The sequence below is a fragment of the Tachypleus tridentatus genome, chromosome 10 (genome assembly GCF_004210375.1).
Source record: "Tachypleus tridentatus isolate NWPU-2018 chromosome 10, ASM421037v1, whole genome shotgun sequence".
Taxonomy (NCBI): Eukaryota; Metazoa; Arthropoda; class Merostomata; order Xiphosura; family Limulidae; genus Tachypleus; species Tachypleus tridentatus.
In genome coordinates this window covers 41,283,248-41,306,912 of record NC_134834.1, presented here as the reverse complement: position 1 = coordinate 41,306,912, position 23,665 = coordinate 41,283,248, and the positions used below count along the sequence as shown (strand labels likewise).

Genomic DNA, 23,665 nt, shown 5'->3' with positions numbered 1-23,665 from the left:
GTCTTAGTGATGGAGCCATATATTATTTATTTCTTTTCCAATTTGTTACACTAGGTGGCTGGTGTTACCTCCCAACATATACTTTTTTTTCCCTAAAATCCACATTGATCCAGAAGATGCTCAATCCATCTGCTTTGTCTCTACCAGATGGGAGATAAAGTGTTCTGCGAGGCCATGTGAGGTATCCATGTGGTATATGTACGTGTTCAGTTGTCTGATCTCAACCATATCAGTTTCATGAAGTATTTTGAAAAAAGCCAGCATTAAAGAAATGACTATAAAGTTATTTGACTTGTGCTTTTGCAGTTACCTGTTGTACTTTCCACAGTAAAAGACCTTTCCAGCAGGTGTCTGAGTATCTGGTCATTTCAGGTTTTCCCAACACAAATGTTTTCTCCCCTCTTCTTCATATGGAGCACAGAAGACCCTTTTCAGCAGGCATTTGATGAGTATCTTGGCAATTCAGGTTTTCCTAACAAATTTTTCCTCACCTTTTCTTCATATGGAGCACAGAAGACCCTTTCCAGCAGGTATTTCAGGTTTTCCCAACACAAATTTTTCCTCACCTCTTCTTTATATGGAGCACAGAAGACCATTCCCATTTATCAGTTCCTAGCCACTGGGGTAGTATACAAGAGAGAATCTTTGCTGGTTTAGCTTAGCACATTATGATGAGAAATGAGAATGTGGCAACATTGTCAATGTATTACAAGTCATCCCTTGCAGACATAACTAATGTGTCTTTCTCCTGCAGCCAAGGACTATTTGGTAGAGTGAGATAAACTATAAGGTTTAACCTACCACTTCCAAGTGTAAGCATATTCTGACTCTTAAGTAATATATCTGTTCCTTGAAATCAGGGGTTCTAAGGCAGAGTTTGTTGTTAATCTTAATAGATCAATATCTCCTAGTGGGACAGCAGTAAGTCTCTGATTGGTGTCCAGTCACTGATTTTTCTTGTGCATATCAGTGCCTAAAATCTTCAAGGTTCACAAATTACTTATTTCTCAACCTGAGTTTGTGTTTGTTTTTTCTGGAATTGTGGGTATCCAAGTTTGTTATGGTCAGCTCCTATCTTCATATTGTCACAGTGGTAGCATCCCATCAGTATCAGCATTTTTTGTGCACAAAGGTCAGGTACTGCAGTTCAGGGTTTTACCTTTGGAATAAGCTTTCACATGGATTCTGTCAAATCATGCAAGATTTTTCTTATACTTATTCTCTTGCACTGTGCAAACCCCATTCTGTAGATGACCTTTTTTAAATCCCATCTTATCATACTCCATGTTATGGAACAGGAAGCTCATTCTTACTTCTCCTTCTCCCACTACACAGCTAGTTCTTTTTCGTTTAGGAATATTGGTGTCACTCAAATCCTTTGGGTCAATAACACAAGATATCTTTTCAGCCGTCTTAGTGTGACAAAGAGATCATAAACATTGACTCACTGAATTCTTTAGTTTCCTTGGAATCATTCTTTGATCTTGAAGGATTGTTAAGTTTGGACTACTGAGATATGGGTTCTTTGGTGCCACCTCATCCAGAGTTCTGTCTCTTCATAAATGCCTCACTCAGGGATGGGGTGCATATACCAGCAGTTAGGATTTTCAAGGTCTGTGCATGGATGATAAGGCTCCCCTACACAACGTTTATTCCTTCTTGATCTTATAAAGGGGAATATGATAAGGCATCAGTGAAAATTTTCTGGTGATGTCTTTCATTTCCCATTGAGGAGGCACTTTGACCTCCTTCCTCAGGACCACTAAAGTCATATCACTTTTACTAACGTATCATCTTATATCGGTAATAATTGTGTTGACATATTAATTTTCTTATCCCAGACAGATTCTCCCAATAAAACGGTTGCTGCATCACAAAATTCTGTTGAATTATTTTTCATGATTGGTGGGTTATCTGCTTATTGGAACATCCAATTACTGGCAATTTGGTTTTCAGTATCTCACCTTCAGGCTTTGGCAATTATGTGTTCCATCAGGATGAGATAGGATTATAACTCCAAGCCTTCCCTCCAATTCATGTTACCCAAGGTACTAACTATGTTTTGTTCCAAACTATTGTCAAATCCTGTTGATAATACTGGACTGACAGCTAAATCCTGGTCTTTGCTTTTGTTGTACCTTTGGAGTGTCCATCTTTGGCCATCTCTGTGGAGATAGCAGTGATCTGAAATGGTACTCCCAGCTATACAGAAGCTCGAGCTTTAGGCATGGAGGTTATGCAATCTTTTGCACAGCAGCAGGGTTTAATTTTAAAGTTGCCATGTATCCATCTCAGTCTTTGCTCAGTCTGTTGTTAGACATATATCATTGGAAATAACAAACTTACTGGCAACGGTGTATTGAAAGGAGGTTGAACCTACTTCAGTCAAAAGTGCCAACCATAACTTTTTTTAACCTGACTCATTGAAAATGGTTTTTGCATCTTCCACAATCAACCTGTATAACGTGGCCTTGCCAACTACCCTTTAATACTCATCACAAAATGTATTTTTTGAGTCATCTGTACACTCTGGATTCCTTAAATTGCTTTGAGTCCTTTATACTTTACAACCATTCCAGTTACTTAACTGGGGTATTAAGTTGCATTAAATGCCCTTTCTCAACACCTATTTGTGACCTTATTATCATATGCCATCTATCACTTTAGCTTGATTTTAATTTTTTGTTGCTACTGACCTACAGTCATCACCAGTCTGAGTGATTTGCACTGTTTGTTCACAAGATGTTTTTTCATTCTATCTACATCCTCAGACCATTTCTTCTAACTTAAAACAAGGAAGAGAGTAAATCCTCTTCACCAATTCCTCTGATGACTCATTTCTGTGACCAATCAGATCTCAAATGTTTAGTGAAGGTTTTTTTACTCCCACACTAATGCCTTTAAAAATGTTAGACAACTTTTTATTTATTGAGATCACTGAGTTTTCTTTTTGAAGTCAAAGGAATCTTCTGCAAGTCATGTCTAATGATGTTCATCACATTTCTATGTCCTTAGTATCCTAGTTGAATTATCTGCTGGAGAAAATTTGTGGAGTGATGTGTGAATCTCTCCCAGTACTTTGACTGTCATATAATTTGGAAGTATCTTCATCTGCAAGTTTTTGCTTATTCCCTGTAGTTATCTTAACCACTTCTGCTAGATTTACAGAAGGGTAAGTATTCTTATTGCTACCTTTCGGGGTCCCCTACCTCATTTTCACAGGATTCCAACTGCACTAACAACCACTTATTCAGTGTATTTTATCTAGCTTGCAACAGGCTTTGTAGGAATGAGGTGTTTCATAAGACCTCTTAGAGGCTGAACAGGTGATATTACTGTACTATGCTGGACTGCCACTCATTGACTACATTAATGAAACATATCCATGCTGATCATTGGATTGAATAAATTGGGGTTTATTTTGCTTTTAAAAACTTGGGGAGCTTGGTACACCTATTACACTATTTGCAAAACTCTGTTTCACATGATTATCCAATGTGCATTACCCCCTCCACAGATTCTACTAGTAGAGCTAGAGCATCCTTACCACACTTGGCTTCCAGTCATTGGAGTGGTATACAGCGGTTTTTTCTCCAGTATGTAAGAGTGAGTTCATCCACACTTGGAGAATAGAGCAAAGATAAGGGCCCTTCTGTCAAATTCCCTGGATTTTTTTTTTTCCCCACAGATGTCAGTAGCAATGACATCAACCCATGCAGGAAGCTATTTGTAATACTGGTTTAGCTTTGATGCTTGGTTATCAGGTTTAAGTTGAATGTGGTTCTTATTTTTTATCAATATTTTTTCAATACATGGTTTGTGGAAGAGGATCCATTGCCTTCTCCTAATTCTGAATGCAGAATAGTTCCATCCTGTGGACTTGACCTTGCCTACATGGTTGGGGAGGATGAGTGTTCATTCCGAACTGGATGAGTTCTGTTTCTTCAGTTTGAGTAAGGCATACCATATCTCATCATTCCAAGCCTGGGATGTTGCCTTCTGAACTTGTTCAGGTTGAGGTGAAGGTACCACTTCAGTATTGCATAGCCTCTCATCATGATTCCTTTGACTGGGAATGCATCACTCACCAAGAGTACTAATAGGGTGAAATGTGGCTGCAACAACTAGTGAAAGGTATACAAACAAGTTGGTAATTTAAAAAGTTATAATTTTAGATTTGTTCACTTATTTTTTGCATTGTGGGTTGCAAATGTATCATTACAATGATTATCTGAGTTTGTAGAAAATGAACATAAAATATTTTATGAGGAGATGATCTCACAAGCTTACATATATTACTGTTCAAAATGTTAGGACAAAGTCAGTAATTAAATTTCAGGCTACTTTCAAAGGATGATTTAAAGTATATCATGGGTGAAACATCAAAATTTTATTAGTGTGCATATTTACTACTATAGAAATCCCAGTGTAAGTGCTTGAGTTAACATCTTCTGGTGTCCTCCTTTTGCTTTAATAACTTCAGAAAGTCCTTCAGGCATTATTGCAACATATTTGTTCCCTTCTGGGACAGCAGTAAGTCTTTGAATGTACAATGCTAAAATCAGGGTTTTGATTTCCCTCGGTGGACACAGCAGATAGCCTGATGTGTTTTTGCTATAAGAAACACACATGCAACATATTTAAACAAAGTATATTTTGGATTATACTCAAAATGTCTCTAATATACTCCCATCAAGTTTCATGGGAAGTAACTTTTAATTTTTCAAGTTTTTGATCTGTCAAATTGGGGCCATTGCATCATTTAAATGACTCCATCAGTTTCATTCTTAGCTAAGTAATTTCTGCATGGGTTGGATGAGTGTTTGGGGTTATTATCTTCTTACAAGTAGAATCCTTTACCAATAATACACAAACAACTTGGTATGCCATGATGGATCAGTACCTGGTAATACTTGAGCTGGTCTCTCTCTCTTCTTTCTTTCTTTGTTCTTCTTCTTCTTCTCTCTCTTTTTTGCAAGGATATCCTATCACTTCTGCAGAAAATCAACCTCAAACCATCACACTGCTTTCCCCCCCATGCTTCATGGTAGGTGATATGTATTGAGGTATTTTTTGCCTTTCCACTTGATGTACAAACTGTGCTTTGAACCATATACTTTAGACTTGGATTCCTCCATCTATAACACCATTTTCCAATCATTAATAGTTCAATTTTTTTTTTTGTAGCAAATATCAGTCTCTTGTCAATATTTGGAGATTGAAGTAAAGGTTTTTAACTTCTGCACAACTAAATATTCCATTTTCATTAAGTATTCTTGATACTGTAGATCTTGACAATTTTCTTTCATTTTGTACATGGATTTTATTTCATGCTTGAGATCAGTGACAGTCTTCCTTCTGTCCCAAAGGCTGCATAAACAAAGATAACATCAGTATTACTGAGTTTAGGTGTTGTGCCTCTTCCTTTCTTATTTTTAAATTTACCTGTTTTGGTCTCATGATAGAGGGTGTAATTTACAGTGTTGGGGGAGCATTTTAAGTCTGCAACAATTTATCAAACTGTCCAACTAGCATCACATAAATCTTTTATGTGAACTCTGCTTTTCTGACAATTTTCTACACTCTTTGGGTTGTGGCATGACAACAAAATTTAATGTATAGTGTTAAATACTATTTTTATAAAGGTTTATTTGTGGAGTGCTATTAAATTGATTTATTCTAACATGTACTATATGCTATCTTCTTGCTGTATAGCTAAGACACTGCATGTGGTACCATGACATTTATTCAGACCTTAAATTTAATCAGTATGTTCATTCAAGCAGAACACTTATAACATGCTCTTGGTATAATTATATGGGAATTCTAAAGAATGATAAGCATTCTCACCCTGGCTCATTTACTTGTCAACAGGGATCAGCAAAGCATTACCACAGTATCGAAATTTACATTCTATAATGGCGTGGAAAAATCAGCCCAATGAGATGGAATGAATGATAAAATATTCTCTTGTCTTTACTTACACTTTTACACAATACTGTGTTCTATATATCCTGATATGTGTACTAATACAATTGTTCATAGTCTGGCTTAGAGCTTACCATAAAGTCTGGGAGAGAGAAAGAAAAATAAATTCACTTTAATTGTCTACTGTAAACTATATGGCATCAGTATTCATAATGTTTGTGAATACTCTAAAATTTAATAACATAATATTGTTTAGGCATCTGAAAACAGGAACAATACCAATTTTGTGTTTGTATGGTGTAGTTGGTAATAACATGTTTATTTTACTAGAAAGTTTTGTTGGCCTAATGTACTTTTATAAAATTAAAATAAATAATTTAAATACTAAAACCTACGTGCTTATGCAGTTATTAGAAGAGAGAGATCAACATCAAGTTGAGATACAGCAACTGCTGGAATTGAAGAAACAGGTGGAGGAAGAACTGCGTGAAAATGAAGCTAATGCTCATAAATTACCAAAGCCAAGGAAAAATACTAATTATAGTGAAACTGTAAGTGTGTTGTGAACTTTTTATTGTCTCAAAATGGGATTTGTCAATTTGACTGACCACATGACATTTTTGTACTCATATGAATTCTTCTTGGATTTGATGCTACTAACATTTAATATAGTAAGTACATCTTAAAAAAATTAGCCTTTTTTCAGTTAACACAAGTTTTTAACACACAACAGAATAATATTTTCAATAACTGTCTTGAATAAAATAATAAAAGACATGCCTGTGAATATATTGAGTATTTATGAATAACGTGCACAAACAAAGTGATTTTCATTTTAAGATTGAAATACTTTCCATTATCTCAGAAATCTCACAGTTGATTTCTGTAATCCCTAAAACACATTTCAAATATTTGTTTCAACTAAAACTTTATATATTAATTTTCTCTACCATAACTACAGTATTAGGTTTCTTAAACCATACATGCACACACATCAGAATAAATATAAATTACCCTTTTACTTTGTAGAATCTGAATAACTTCAGATTGTAACAAATTAAAACCACATCTACTTATAATTAAATTTTGTTTTATTGCCCTTTGATTTGTGTCTAACTCCTATTGTCCTCCAGTGTTACAGATTTAAAATGCTATAATTCGGGATTTTATTAACCTCAGTGGACACAGCAGAAAGCCCAATGTGGTTTTGCTATAAGAAATCATTCAAAAAACTACTATTCATGCCATTTTAAGTTGTAACTCACTTGAGGAACATAGAGCTCACATTTATGCATTGTGAAAAGTTTTTATTATTACTTTTCTGTACCTAACCTTAACTAACCAAAAGGGGACCCCCTTCTCTCTCTCTCTCTCTCTTTTTTTTTTAAGTTACTTTTATAATGATAAATAAGGAATTAATGTGAAAGACAAGAAAGAACTTGCCCTAATCTCTCATATTGTTGTTGGTTGTTGATGACACTTAATCCTAAATTTTTTATGGTGGCAATGGACTAAATTTTTTTTTGTTCTCTAAGTAAATAGTCTACCAAAGAATGTTACATAATAATATTCAAAAAGTAGACAATTTTTCTAACTTTGTAACAATGCAACAAGAGCCGTTATAAAAGCATCCACACTAGTTATGTTTCCTATCGTAGGGAACTTTATACTGACAGTGAAATTGACAATTATTTTTTCAGAATTCAGAAAACAATGTTATATAATATGTCATTTGATAGATAGAAACCTTGGCTTTCAATTGGTTATAGATAATAAAGAATTAAATGTAAAAGAGAACCATTAACAAATTCCAAATGAGAGGATACAATAGGTGTGTATGGCAAGAAGTGCATGATTTTTCTATTTGATGGTTTTGTAACTAAACAGAATTGAAGGCTATGAAAATGATGGTTTGTCTGATCAATGATGATTGTATATTGAGTAATTTACATTCAGTTTCATACTTTTTGGGAGGGGTGGTTTATAAAATAGAAAAGATGCATAGTGAAGTGTCACACTATGGGAAATTTAGGATCTTTTGAAATATTGCCTTATAAAATTAAGAACTTAAAACTTGTATACTATTGAAGTGCGGATTATTAAGATTTTATGCTATACTAATTGTTATAACATAAACAACAAGTATATTAATAAAATTTTAAATGTAGGTCACAATAAAGGATACCCTTTTGGATAGGTTTAGGAGACTTGAATTAGAAAATTGTTTGTATAAAAACTATTTGTTAATTCCATTTGTCACCTTAAAATCATAATGGATTATGCCTGTGGTAATAGCTCCCAAATGAATTGGGAATATCCATTTACCAGACAAGATCTAAACATTAATATTAAACTAGTCAGCAGGTATGGAAGCTCAATTAAGGATATGAAATTAGATGCTTACACCCACAACATTTCATAGTGAAAATGAAACCAACCATGATAATATTTCTACTCTATGCTACTCCCAGCCTTTTATATTAACTAAATAATATATTGAATAAACTAGAATATAATGGCTAGAAATACTAGCAGTCAAGAAAAGCTTTCACATTGTTTTATAACAAATATGAAAATATTTTTTAAAATGTTTGATTAGGAAAATACCTTTTTTTCACTTGAGGTCATTAGCTACTTTTAAGTAGCTAATATTGAATTTATAATTTTATTTAGTATACTGTGATAGAAAGAACAACTTCAAGTAGCTGGGCTTGTCTTGGCTTTCTCATGTTGTACTTGGATAAGTTTTCAAGAGAAAGAGGGAATGTTGAAAATATGAGCTACATAAGAAATATTAAGGTAGATCTTGCAGTTGGGTTTAAGTTTTTTTTTATTGTTATTATTTAAGGATAGAAGTTGGAAGTTACATTAGTAGCAATACTAGGGTGGTTTCATTTCTGCTATAAGAATTATAAGAAGAGTTAAGAATAACTGCCATCCCACAACTGACTGGAGCTGAGACAGAGTGAGTGTAAACACTCAGTGCCATACCCTTAATTGATTTTCAATGCTTGCTGGCTAGTTTAATATCAATATTTGGATTGTCTAGTTGATGGGATATTCCCAATGCATTTGAGAGCTATTATTGTTATCTGCTATGACTTTAAGGTGAGGACTGGGATTAACAATGGCTTTTGCTGAACTTCTTTATGCTAGTTTTGTATTGAGTTTGTTATTGTTTTATAGTACTGATTTTAATCAGCTATTAACAATTAATGTTATTAATAGTACTGAAGCTGTTTATTTCATTATATATACATATACATGTTTTTGTTAAAATATGGAAATTTGGCATTGATAAGAAAGATAAGCATTAACACTGCTTTGTGTAGACTTTCAAGCAAGTTATTAAAACAAGCTTTTTAGGGAAAAAAACAAACTTCATTTAGATTGTGAAATTCAGTTCTTAGTTTTAGCTGTCGTATGTGTCCTAAAACAGATGCTCATTGCAGCCAAATAACATAGACAGTATAGAAGAAAGAGCTTGGTATAAAATTATTTTTTCGGTTAAGTACAACAGAAGAATCCACAAGAAGCATAAACATCAAAGTAATTTTTCTTATGAATATAATAGATTATCCTCAGTTGTTGGATAGAAGGAGTGAAAAATAATGGTTGAAATATATACCATTATTTGATTCTACAGAACTTAGTTCATTATAATATAGTACTTTTGCTTGAGAAAGTTTGCTGAAAATAACATGTATATCAATTTCAGCCATTAATTTGTCAGATTTAGCATTTTAAAAGGTTTCCAGGCACTGTAAGACCTATCCTTTAATTCTGTCACAGGTAACTTTTACTGCACATTACAAAGTTTTAGTGACTTATGTTCAAACATTTTTAATTCAGTTTTGTGTTGTAACAATTATTATGGCATAAAATGTTTGCTAATAATCCATATTTTAACAGTATTTAAGATTAAATTCTTAAATTTAAGACAATATTTAAAAAAATAGAACCTGAATTTCTGCTAGTGTGCTACATTAGCAGCTCATTGGTAATGTAACTTGATAGTGTAATGTGAGCTCCACATTTTCCCAATGATTAACAACTAATAATGATGTGAATATTAGACACACTTTAAAGTCCAATAAAATAATAAAATTTAATTATAAATAGATGTAAGCTGTTATGAGTTAAAGTTAGAATAAATAAATGTAATTTCATGCTACAATTTGAAGTCATTCTAGAAAGAAAAAAGGGATAATTTAGACTTTTGATTTTTTGTGTGTGTGTGTGCATGTGGTTTACAGTGTCATTCAGATTGACCAGTCTTGTATATAGTTATGGTAGGGAAAATAACAGATATAAAAATTTGTCAAAACAAATATTTGAAATGTATTAAATACATTTAATAGAGGTTTTAGAGATTATAAAAATTAAATCTGAGATGAAGAAAAGTGTTTTGAATCTTAACATCAAAATCATTTTACACATGGATTACACAAAAGTAATACTTGATATATTCATGGACAAATCTTTATTTTAGTTTATTAAGAATACTTCACTAAAAATACAATTTTTTTTATGAGAGAGACTGACGAATTTTGAGATTACATAGTATATTGAAAGTTAGTAGTATCAAATCTATAAATGCTATATACAAGTACAAAGAGGTCATTTGGTCATGCACTTGACCTACCAGTGTTGAAAGAATTGAGAAACTACTAGTTTTTCATCTCAAGCACAAACTGTGTTGTAATCATCTCTAAATTAAAACTTTTTCATATGAATCAAGTGATTGTGTAATACTACAGGTCTTAGAAAAATAAGGCAGAATTAAAGAAATTACACAAAAAGATATTGTATGTAAAACTTTAGTTTAAAAGGTAACATTTATTCCATTCAGTATCACTAATACTAAGTTTGGTGGATGAGTTAGAGCTATAGTTCTTGTAACACTCATAATTTTGAAGTCAATGTACATTAATGAAAATCTTTTGTTCTGATATCTTTTTCCCCACGTTTTTTCATTTTTGAACCATTTACTTAACATTCAGTCGATTTTTGTAATCTCTAAAACCTAAATACATTTCATATATTTGTTTTAACAAATTTTATATCTTATCTGTTATTTTCTCTACCATAACTATATACAAAACTGGTCAATCTGACTATTTACTTGACATTCAATTTAAGAAATATTTCCAAATTAATTCATTTTATTTTTCCCTTGTTTTATGATTTATAAATGTATGCTGTATTTGATTATCTATTAGTATTATAATGGCCTTGTGTCAAACTAAGTATTGATTTCATTAGATAGCACATGAATTTTTGTTGTTACAGAATGCTTCAAGTGTGTTACAACCAAAAATTGCTAATAATGAGAACAATGTCAGTGAAACAGAACTAACAAAGTCAACAAGAAAGATGAGAAAAACACGACAACGAAATCAAACTAGAGCTGCATCAACAAGACTTTTATCATTTTCAGAGGTAAATGTGTTCGACCAAGTGTTTTCTCAGTATGTATTTACTCCTGAAACAAAAAAATATGATAAAGTATGTCTGTAGCTACGAGGAATTTAAATGCAGTGGTCATGTTATACTTATATGTTTTCATTTTGGTTGCATAAAGAAACATAGTAGAAGAAAAGTTACTTCCCCTGTTTCAGTCTTAGGTTTTTCAGAGACTTTTCATTTCCTTTACCCTATAGCATCACCCCTTCTTTGCATGGATTACATTCAGAATGTAATTAAACCTCTTTAGTATGAGTATATTTTAATGAAATTCCTATTATTAAGTGCCTTTCATTAGCATCTGGAAAACTTCCTAGTATTTCTTAATGGTGGAATGTGCTATTATTTCAGTTTCAGGTCAGCCACGCCCAGTTGTAAAATCAAAACTGTTGCCAAGGGCAGTACAAAGTTGAATGCTCCACAAACACACCATTTTATGATAGGTAGAACATTCAGTGCCTTTCTTGTGAAAGTGAGTTTTCTTGGGGTACTCCCATTTCCTCCCGCAGCAAATTCTGCACTTGGATTTATTAACCCCAACTGCTCCATGACCCTGATCATGTGACGTTTGAATGTTTTGCCAAATGTCCATTGTCTTGTTTCTTTTCATTCTTCTGCAAAGTAATGTCATTGACTGTATATGGATATTATCGTGCCACTGGCCATGATTGTATTCTCTCAGCTACCTTTATTCAACTGGACTCTTCTATCTGCACCTCTCTGAAACAGCTACAACTTGAAACACCACTGAGCAAAACAAAAACAGTCCTCACATACAGTAATGTGAAAAAGTTTGGACAACCTATGAAAGCCTGTGTATTTTTGTAACATTTTTGGATATATAGATATTTAATCTCAATTTCAACAATACTGAGATATTATAGGAATATAACTAAACAATTAAAACTGAAGAAAAGACTTTTCAAGATCTTCTGTAAATGTAATTCTACAAAAATGCATATTCTAATTGAGGAAAGAGTTAGGACACCCCCACATTTATTCCCATTTAAAATGGCTCAACTCACACACAGGTGTATCACATCAGGTGCACATGATAAGAAGATCGTTACTCAGCATTGTGGATGAGGCTTGCCCTATTTAAACCTCAAACATTTAGTTTGGTGTGCTCCTGACTGTTGAAGTGAGAGTGAACACCATGGTGAGAGCAAAAGAGCTGTCTAAGGCCTTCAGAATAGAAAATTGTAGCAGCTTATGAGTCTGGTAAGGGATTTAAAAAGATCCCAAAAGATTTTGAAAACAGCCATTCTACTGTCTGAAAAATAGTCAACAAGTGGAGGGCTTTCAAAACAACTGCCAACATTCCCAGATCTGGTCTTTCAAGCAAGTTCACCCCGATAGCAGACTGCAAGATGTTAAAAGAGGTCTCCAAACACCCTAACATGTCATCATGGGACCTACAGCAGGCTCTGGCTACTGTTGATGTGAAAGTGCATGCCTCTACAATCAGAAAGAGACTGCACAAGTTTACCTTGCATGGGAGGTGTGCAAGGAGAAAAGCTTTGCTCTCTAAGAGAAACATCAGAGCCAGACTAAAGTTTGCCATAGTGAAGGTAGACAAAGACCAGGACTTCTGGAATAATGTTCTTTGGACAGATGAGTCCAAAATTGAATTCTTTGGACATCAGAACAGAGGACATGTTTGGCATAAACCAAATACAGCATTACAGGAAAAGAACCTCATACCAACTGTGAAGCATGGATGTGGAAGTGTCATGATTTGGTGCTGCTTTGCTGCAGCAGGACCTGGACAGCTCACAATCATAGAATCCAACATAAATTCTACTGTGTATCAGAGGGTGCTTGAGGATCATATGAGACCATCTGTACGAAAATTAAAGCTGAAGTGGAACTGGACTCTGCAACATAACAATGACCCAAAACATACCAGTAAATCTACCAAGGACTGACTGAAAACTAAGAAATGGAGAGTCCTGGAATGGCCAAGTCAAAGCCCAGATCGTAATCACATTGAGATGCTGTGGGCTGACTTGAAACGGGCTGTACATGCAAGAAACCCCCTCAAACATCTCACAGCTGAAAGAATTCTGCATTGAGGAGTGGGACAAACTTTCTTCAGACCGATGTCAGAGACTGGTAGATGGCTACAAGAAGCGTCTCACTGCAGTTATTTCAGCCAGAGGGGGTAACACTAGCTATTAGGGGGTAGGGTGTCCTAACTTTTTCCTCAGTTATAATATGCATTTTTGTAGAATTACAATTACAGAAGATCTTGAAAAGTCTTTTCTTCAGTTTTAATTGTTTAATTATATTCCTATAATCTCTCAGTGTTGTTGAAATTGAGATTAAATATCTATATATCCAAAAATGTTACAAAAATACACAGGCTTTCATAGGGTGTATTAACTTTTTCACATGACTGTAAACTCAAATCCAAAGGCACAAAAAATAACAACAACAATTCTACTGCAAGCGAGGCAAAGAGGGATATCAATATTCCTGAACACTCCAGTTGGGAAAGTTTATATTCCTTCAAAACTAAACTGCTGCCATGGAGTTTTTGTTTTTCCAAATTGAATGGCATACTTATAACCAATAGAAAGAGGATATTTCACACTATTCCATCATAGCCTGAAGAAATTTCTATCACTGTATGAGGAAGAAAAGAAGCATAGTCCCCTGTTCCCTTGAGGGGTACATAGTCCTTGCAAGTGTTTCTTGCTGTTGTGTTTTAATATGCTAATCAGTTAGTTTATGTTTATGTTTTGAAATGCATATTTGAATGTTTTGTGATTATATACATTTTGACTTGTAGAAATGTCTAAGTAAGATGGCATCATTTGTATTTGTGAGCATTAGTGAAAACGTTTGGGCATGACATTGCCCTATATATTAACTGCAGAATGCCATGTGGACAAGTTGGTGAACCTGCATCAGGAATAAAAAACAAAGTATTAGAAAGAAAAATTAAAAATAAACTAAGTGAAAAGATAGAGATGTGAAATTATGCACATGACAGGAAGATTCAAAGTAATCCATGAAAACTTAAAAGGTGTGTACATATTTCCATTTTTTAATTTTAAACATTTCATTGCACTTTACATTGATCTTAATATCTAGAGTAGTGAGATAATATATAAAATGGAAAATAAAATAATGTTAAAGATAAATGTTTATATGTTCATTTAGGATATTCTGGAAATTATGCAAATAAAATGTGTAAACTGTAAGATTAGTAGTATTTTTATACTCAAAATGAAAACCACATTACATGTGAACTATTCAAAATCTGGGTGCAAAACTACATTAAATAATGAATGTTTAGTTATAAATAATAGAAAAATTCGATACTAAATATTGTTTTAAAAACTATTTTATCAACTAGTTTCATTTTTTAAAAGAACTTTCACGAGAGTTTACATACCTACTTAAAATCTTAGTAGGACATAGACACGGACCTAATTGCTAGATTTGTTTTCATTCATACTAAAATTGAAAATTAATTTTAAAGATAAAAATTTGTGTTCAGTATATCGTGGTTTTATAGGGGTGCATTTTGACTTTGTTTTCAAAAACTTAATGTGTGTTAAGGCTGTTGAGAATACTGTCTTATAATAACTTTAGAAAGTATTTATAACAGTTAGATATAAAGTTATTAGAAACTGTACACTCCAAAGCAAGTTTCAGTTGTTTTTTTAATTTCCTACCATTCATCTATTTAGATATTTTATTTCCAGTCATACTTTTTTACCCTGTCTTTTTTTCTGTGTACTCAGAGTGGAGGTAAGCCCATCTCTTCACATTTCATTATAAACATAAAACTAGTGGGAGAAATTGTTTGAAATTTGATTAAAATATTCTTTGAAGTTTGTAGTTTTAGAAAAAATAAAACATTTACTTTTTGTAATAAGTTATTATTTCCTTTATTTTTATGCACTCAGACTGTATAGTTCACTCTCAAGGTTATTTTTATGTGAGGTATGAAGCTATTTTTAAAATCACAGTTTTCACATATCATTTGAATAACATCTAAAACCTCATCAATGAATATCAAAAGTTTTTAATTAAGGTAAATGTTAATATTTCATTTCATCTAATATATATATATATATATATCTAATGACCTGTTATTATTGTTAACATGCATTACAATGAAATGTTTAAAATTAACAAATAGAAATATGTATACACCTTTCAACTCTTTGTAGAAATCCACTAGTGTGGTTGTATTTCATGCCTTTATATTTTTGCTTAGTTTATTTTAATTTTCCTTTCAAATTCTTTCTTTTATCATTTACGTCAATACATCAGCTGGTTCCTGCAGGAAATTATGAAGTTATTTCTGTTGATCCCCTTCAGAGATGCATTGCCTAAACAAGATGGCACTCACACATGCTATCTTGTTTATCACCTTTCACAATTTAGGCAGCAAGTTAAACCATTCAAGTGTAAAAGTACAAGATCTAACTATAATTTAACTTTCTCTCTGACTATTGCATACTTAGGTAAAAAAGCACCATAAGTACAACAGTCAATCCAGCAGACAATAAAACTAATGATAGTTACATTTATCTACTTCAACACAAAAACTGCATGCCAATTTCATGTTAACTATTGGTGGAATACAGTTTATATTGAGCTCTTTCTAATGACTATACACTTGTGTCAACTAACTACATATACATTGTAGATCTTAAAACAAAGTGTAGAAGGTAGATGTGGCACCTGTCACAGGTTGGAAAATTTATACGTTTCTCAGACAATGCAGTTGTAGAATTTAGACATAATATTTCAAATAGTTCAAACACATATATCAGCATATATATTAACATACATTATAATGATAATATCATTGACATATATTGATAATATAGTAGTTTAATTAAATTTTGAATGTAATGCAGTACCATACACAGAAAGGAAATTAAAAATGGTGTTGGTTAAATTTCATGAGAAATATCAATATTAGGATATAAATCTTAATTTTCACCCTCAGTTGCATTAATCCAATTTTTATATCTCCTCTGAGCAGGAATTTATCATGTTACTTATTACATGCTTATTACTTATTACCAACTAAGCTAAAGAATTAACTTACCATTGCTATTAAGACTAGAGCTTGGCAACTTAAGTGATTATCTGATAACCTAGAAACAATGGTTGCATATGTTATTGTCTCATCAACAAATGGATTAATGTTCTGAAAGTAAATAAGCAAGATTAGAGTTGGTCATAATTATAAAAGTTGATTATTAGAAATTGATTAAACCAACTGTTGTGTATTTTAAGTCATCAAAATTACATTTTCTGATTATTACTATTGTAACTATTCTAATAGTTAGAATATGCAGAGGTACAATTAAGTGAATTATCACAAAAGTAGTCAACTAATTAGAATTAGTGTTTTTAATTATTTACTGTTTTCAATCATTTAAACTACCGAAGTAATTGAAATATTGCCATTTTGATTGTTATTAAACGAATAGCCACTTAATAGGGGTCACCTTATAATTTTAGTACCTTGGGTTTGGTTCCTGAGGTTACCTTACCATTATCTCTAATTTTAAACTGAGGATCAATAGGAATGCAATTAGTTGAAAGTATCTGTTAGGAAAAACACAACTGTTTAGGCTCAATGGGTGTATTATAATTTAGATGGTTTAGGTGTAGAACAAGTGTTAAATTACATATGCTTAAGGTTTATTGTAGGTTTTTTACAAATGTGTACAAATCATAAGGTTGTTTAGTTCAATTGTTGTGAGGTGACAGTTGCAATTATTGCATCATGTTACTAGAACCTTAAAGTTTTTCTTGTTGTTTTTATTTAGTGTTATTCCATCATAGTATCTCATTGTATAGAAAGTTCTATGCCTGTTTAGGCTATAAATACACATACAAAATGTTGTTTGAGAGGGATTTTTAGATAGAGTGACTGAGAGAGATAGATTTAGGTTGTGCAGTTGTGAGTTTAGCCATAAAGATGTATACTTGCAATTTCTAAAGTGGAATTGTATTGTGATAACAGAGGAGAGAAGAAATCATTTGTTTTGTCGTTGGGGTTCTAAATTAACTGAATCCACCTGTGTGGACTTTGATTTAAAAAAAAAAGAGAAAGAAAAAATTGCCGATACTTGTCTTTGATATTTAATATTATACAATTTGTAACCCATAGAAAGTCTAAGTTGTAATCTTGAAATAACATATTATATTGTATTATTTTTCTGTATAGAGAGTTGTGTTTCTCTTCCAGTTCTACCTTTATTCCAATTGGAAATACATTGTCTAGGTTAGCTGAATTTCTAACAGCACATGTTGCTTCATTAGAAAGTCAGAGAAACTGTAATAGCTTGGGGACATCATCTGCTTTTTATGTGTCATTATTCTGTTTTCTTTGAAGCATTATTTAAACCTTTTGTGATTGGTGGGTCTAACTGCACGTCATGGTCTTTCAGAAAGTTATTTTTAAAATCTAAACAAACTAATTCTTTGTTTGTGTTGTAACAATTAGTACGGCATAAATCCATAGTTAGTAATCTATATTTCAGTGGTATACAAGTTTTAAGTTCTTAATTTTTATGAAGTAATGTTTTTAAAAATCTTCAATTTTCCCCAGAGTAAGAAATGGCATTTCTCTGTAAACATTCCCTCTTTTTTATCTAACATTCCCCAATGTATATGAAACTTAACATAAATTATTCACTATAAAGTCATCATTGTTCAGACAAGCCATAATTTTTATATCCTTCAATTTTGTTTAATTACACACCCATCAAATAAAAAATAAGACCCTTCTTGCAACACTCACCTCTCGCATTACATTCTGTATTGCCTATAACAAACAGAAATCATATGAAATTGTTTTGTGAACAGAGAACTGCCAATTTCTCAGTTAGTACAAGTTTTATTCCCATGGGAAAGATAATGACCAGCTTAGATGAATTTGTAATTGGTTTTTTCACAAAGCTAGAAAGCCAGAATAATTGTTATAGTTAAGGGAAATTTTCTGTTTTTTGCTTGTTATTATTCTGTCTTCTTTGGTGCAATATTTAATTAAAAATTTAATTCATTACAATAATTAGTATTAAAAGCATGGTTAAGTGTTATCAACAGTCTACAGCTAAAAAGAAGAGCAGAGTAAGTATTTTATTTGTTTGTGTTTATATTTTATTTATTATTATAAAAGTAACTGAAATGTAAACAAAAGGGTATCTTTAGGTTTGAATAAGTAAAATAACAGTAAAAATGTTTCATGAGACTCCAATTCAGAACCCCCTCGGTGTGGATTCCTATACGTGGTGAGGGGACCTTCCAGGGAAGATTCTGTTCTTTCATTTTACATCTTCTGGGATCTAAACATCCACCCATGTGTTTGCCGTATGTGGAAACCTGTGAAGGGGAGGAGAGGATCTTGGTCTTTGAAGGGACCAACCCGAACACACCACTTTGGCTTTGAATTCCTGTAGACAGGCAGCCGTGGGGTGTTCCCCCTTGGGTTAGGGTCAACCAAGTACTGCTGTTGGATATTCTGAAGAGGTGTTGTGGACATTGTATCTTATTCTGGTGTTTGGTTATAGTGCTCATGAAACCCTGGTGTTGCTGCAGTGTCCTTGTTTGACATTGTAGTGTGTCTCCTCGTAGGGCTTCCTGGTGGGTGGGGTCAGTGGGCACCGAAATTTCCCTCTCTTTATTATGGATACTCCAGTTAAAAATCTTAATAAAACAGGTAAATGACCACGTTTTGAAGATCATGAGCAGCAAACCTCATTTTCCTATATTGCATTCACTTTCAGACAAACCTTTAGGGCAAATGTTTCCCTTTTTTATTCAGAAGGGACTAGAGTGACTTGTTGGCTCTCCAGAGTCAGTAAAGAAGCTTCAATCTGGTGACATATTGGCAGAAACATCCACATCTCAACACAGTGAACTTGTCGTGCGTCAAAGGCTATTGGGGATATACCTATTGAGGTTACACCTCATGCTACTTTCAATTCATCTTGAGGAGTTATTGTTGAGAGGGATTTGAAGAACATCCCAGAGTTGGTGATCCCTGCTGGTTTCTCCACCCAAGAAGTTTCTGCTGTGAGGCCTATATCCACTTGCAATGTCCTCATTCTCATATGTAAATCACCACATCTGCCTGCCACCATCAAGGCAGGTTATCTTAATTGCAGAGTATGGCCATACATTCCAAACCCTCTCAGATATTTCCAATGCCAGCAGTTTGGTCACTCGAAAACGTCGTCATGGATCTGATCTCTGTCCTTCACATACATTCCAACAAACCCCAGGTACAGGCATTTCCTCGGATACATATTCTCCCACTCCAAGATGCACAACAATCATTCGTTCACATCCTCAGTCACTGGAATCCTCTTCCAACAACAAAGACCTGCCCAATCAACCCAGGACAGGATCCATCTTGATAGACCTTACTCAAATAAAGACAATAAAGAAGAAAAACATGGTCGTAAACAAAGGGGCTCTCCACCCAATTTACCTACACATAAATAAAAATGGTCACCTTGATACAATGTGTCTATCTACTTTCTAATTTGGATGATGACATCAAAGGACTGATTGCTTCCTACCGTCATGTGTATGTCTTTCCTTACAGGAAACATTCCTGAAACCTGCCTATATATTGACACCTTTCAGCAGTTTTCTTTGTACAGAAATGACAGGTTGTGTGATGGAGGGGTGACACTGTTGGCTGTTCAGCATGTGCCCACCCTGTCTTTGCAACTCAACACACCCTTGGAAACTATAGCCATCCGTATTTCCTTGGGTCACACCATCACTGTCTGTTCATTCTACCTGTTGCCTGGAGAGACATATGATCAATCAGACCTTGCTGCTCTCATTGAACAGTTGCCATCTCCCTTTTTCATTCTGGGGACTTTAATGAACATCATCCCCTCTGGGGAAGTGTTGATATTCATAGGAGAGGTCGCTCTGTATAGCGTATGCTCTCTAATCACAACCTTTCTCTTTTCAGTACTGGTTCTTCTACTTATTTCCATGCACCTAGTCACTCCTTTACCGCTATTGATCTATAAATTTGCTCCCCTTCATTATTCTCCCATTTTTCATGGAGGGTTGACAATAATCCACGAGGCAGTGATAATTTTCCTATAATCTTGAGAGAGACTGGCTGTGGTTGATGCCACCCGACCCGTGTGCCCAGGTGGAAGCTGGATCAGGCAAACTGACCCTCTTTCATTGCTCTCACAGAACTTGATCCTTCCATTGTCTGTAAACCATCAATAGATGACTGTGTGGCAGCAGTAACTGACTGTATTATTCAAGCAGCTGCTCAGTGTATTCCTAAAACCTCAACACGCTTTCCACTATATCCTCGTTCATGGAGGAATCCTGCCTGCCACATGGCATGAATGCTCAAAAACGGGCCTGGGATCCTTTCCGTAGATATCCCACACTCTTGAACTACATTGTTTCCAGCAGGCTTGGTGGGTAAGATGTCAAAGCCAGAAGGAATCGTGGATTAATTTCATGACCAGCGTATCTTCTACCACCAGTTCCAAAGTCATATGGAACAAGATTCGAAGGGTCAGTGGGCAATATAATTCTGTCCCCCTCTCGATCTTGCTCTCTAATGGCCAGGAAGTAGCTGATACCCGAAGCATCGCGAATACTCTAGGTCAGTGGTTCCCAACCTTTTTTATGTCCTGCACCCCTAAAAAAATTTTAATATTTTTGCACCCCTCACAGTAATTATTTATTTAAGAATAAAGGTGAAGGTGGTCAAAACAAATGTTATCTTGCAACCCCTGGAACGCTATCTCGCACCCCTGGTTGGGAACCACTGCTCTAGGTCAAAGCTTTTGCCAAGTATCTAGCACTTTTACTTCTTTTTCCACCTTCTTAGCCATCAAGACTCAGGCAGAGCAAACACCTCTATAATCATCCCTTTACACTGCTGGAACTCAAACTTGGCACTTCATCAGTCTGGCAGTACATCGGTTAGACCTGATGATGTACACTATGAAATGCTGCACCATCTATCTCCTAATTCTCTTACTATTCTTCTGCTTGTTTTTAGTCGAATCTGGCAGGAGAATGTTTTTTTCTGATGCCTTGTGCCAGGCTATTGTTCTACCTTTCTCTGAGCCTGGGAAGGATCCCAAGATTCCTTCAAAATATCATCCAGTTGCTTTCACCAGCTGTCTCGGTAAGACCTTAGAGACTGACTGTCTCTATGACTATAATCGTCCCTTTGCACTGGTAGAACTCAAACTGGCCCTTCATCCATCGAACCTAAGGATTACACTGTAATACCTTAGAGAGGACGGTTAATGCTCTTCTTGTTTGGTTCCTCAAATCAAATAACCTCCTCTCCCCAACCCAGTGTTGCTACAAACTGCACTCAATCGTTTACTGAAGTGGACTACAGCAAAAGGCTTTGAATTTTCTCTCTCTAAAACTGGTTACATGCACTTTTGCCACCATGATTCTGAACTCCATATCAGTGAAGTTGTGCTGCCTGAGGTCCCTGAAACAAAGTTCTTGGGGCTTATCTTTGACTGTAAGCTGACCTTTATACCACACATCAAGCAGCTACAGATCAAATATACAAGAGTACTGAACATCCTATGTGTCCTTTCTTCCTCCATTTGGGGAGCAGATTGATCTTCTATGCTAAAGATATATCGTGCTTTTATTCGATTGAAACTCGACTATGGATCACTGGTCTATTGCTCAGCCAGACCATCAGCCTTAAAGATACTGGACCCTATTCACCATCAAGGACTTCGACTCTGCACTGGGTCTTTCTGCACTTCTCCAGTTTAGAACTTATACATAGAGTATCATAAACCTTCTTTGCACCTCTGCCATTTCCAACTGTCTTTACTATATGCTTCAAAACGTCGTTCCTTTCCTGGTGTTGTGTTTTACTTCCTCAGTGAGCCATACTTTTTCAGAACAGACGATCTACCATTACTCCTTTTGACCTTCATATACAGGTGCAGTTGGATGAATTGGGTCTGTCCTTGGATAACATTGCTGTATTCACTGGTCAGCCCATTGCACCATGGCTTCTTACAGTCCCCAGTTGTGACCTATCTTTAAGTCATCTGAGAAAAGTAGACATTCCTGATTGGAAATACTGTCTGCTATTTGCTGAACATCTTTTGAATCATCTTTCCATTGCTATTTAAACAGATGGTTTGAAATCAGGTGACTGTGTGGGCTCTTCCATGGTTTGTTGTAGTTCGGTGGTTGCACACAGAATCCACTTTACAGCTTCTGTGTGCCATTTCTCTTGTCCTGGATCACATAGAAGCTAAGCAGTACTCAAATTGCACTATTTATACTGACTCACTTAGTTCTCTACTGGCTCTGGAATTGCTTCATGTTGGTTCACACCCTGTTCTCGCTGATATTCAAAACCAACTGGCCCATTTCTCTTTAGCATCTACTTCTATCCAGTTTTTCTGGATACTGGGCCATGTTGGTATTCGTGGGAACGAGCTCGCCAACACTGCAGCTAAGTCTATCTGCTCTGGCACTATCACTGCTGTGCCTGGTCTCACACATGGACTATGATCCTGTATTCAAGGCTTGGATCCATGCCACCTGGCAGTCGACTTGGAGTGACCCTATATTGGACTTTGGCCGTCTTGCTTTCATAAGGATTAAAAAGAGGAAGTTGTTCTAACTAGAATACTCATTGGTCACAGTTTTTTAACTCATCGGTTTTTTTTTTTACTTGGAACTGATGCACCAATATGTAGTTTATGTAACACACAGATCACAATAAGCCAGATTTTACTTTCTTGTCATTGTTACAACTCTCAACGATGGCACGATTTCAAACGTGTTCTGTCTCAAGGTTTGTCCATAATGTCAGACAGTGTTATTGGTGATGGTGATACTGTTTACCTTGGTAATGTTTTTGGTTTTTTAAAAGGCCATTAATCTTTTTAATGGCATTTAAGTTTTTTAATTTATACTTTACACCTTTTTAATGTGGCTCCTTTTTAAAAATCACAGTTCATCTAGTTCAATTTGAAATTAGAAACTGACCGTAACATTAAATAACTCGAAACCAAAACTGGAAAGGCCAACTTCAGGTGACTGACAGTGGTTTTTGTACTTATCTGTTAGTCTTCCTGGCGAGTTATGATAATTACAGTTATACTACAGAAAGTCCTTTACAACTAGAATTACTGTAGTTTTCTCTTAACGTTGTAGACTAGATGTAAACATTGGTTTACTGCTATTTATGTGTTGTTTTTATAACTGTGTTTTGTTTGACCTTAATTTCCTTTTA

At 34.5% G+C, this 23,665-nt stretch overlaps 1 protein-coding gene across 4 annotated transcripts in view; it reads left to right on the top strand.

Moving 5' to 3' along the window:
* Positions 1-23,665, top strand: part of LOC143229132 (uncharacterized) — a 132,654-nt gene that overhangs the window by 93,719 nt on the left and 15,270 nt on the right. For 3 of the 4 annotated variants that reach the window (XM_076461001.1, XM_076461003.1, XM_076461002.1), the window contains exons 17-18: positions 6,336-6,479; positions 11,221-11,370. In XM_076461001.1, the coding sequence (XP_076317116.1) occupies positions 6,336-6,479; positions 11,221-11,370 (294 nt within the window). The remainder of the gene's footprint in view (positions 1-6,335; positions 6,480-11,220; positions 11,371-23,665) is intronic. The other variant, XM_076461004.1, reaches the window with a different exon arrangement.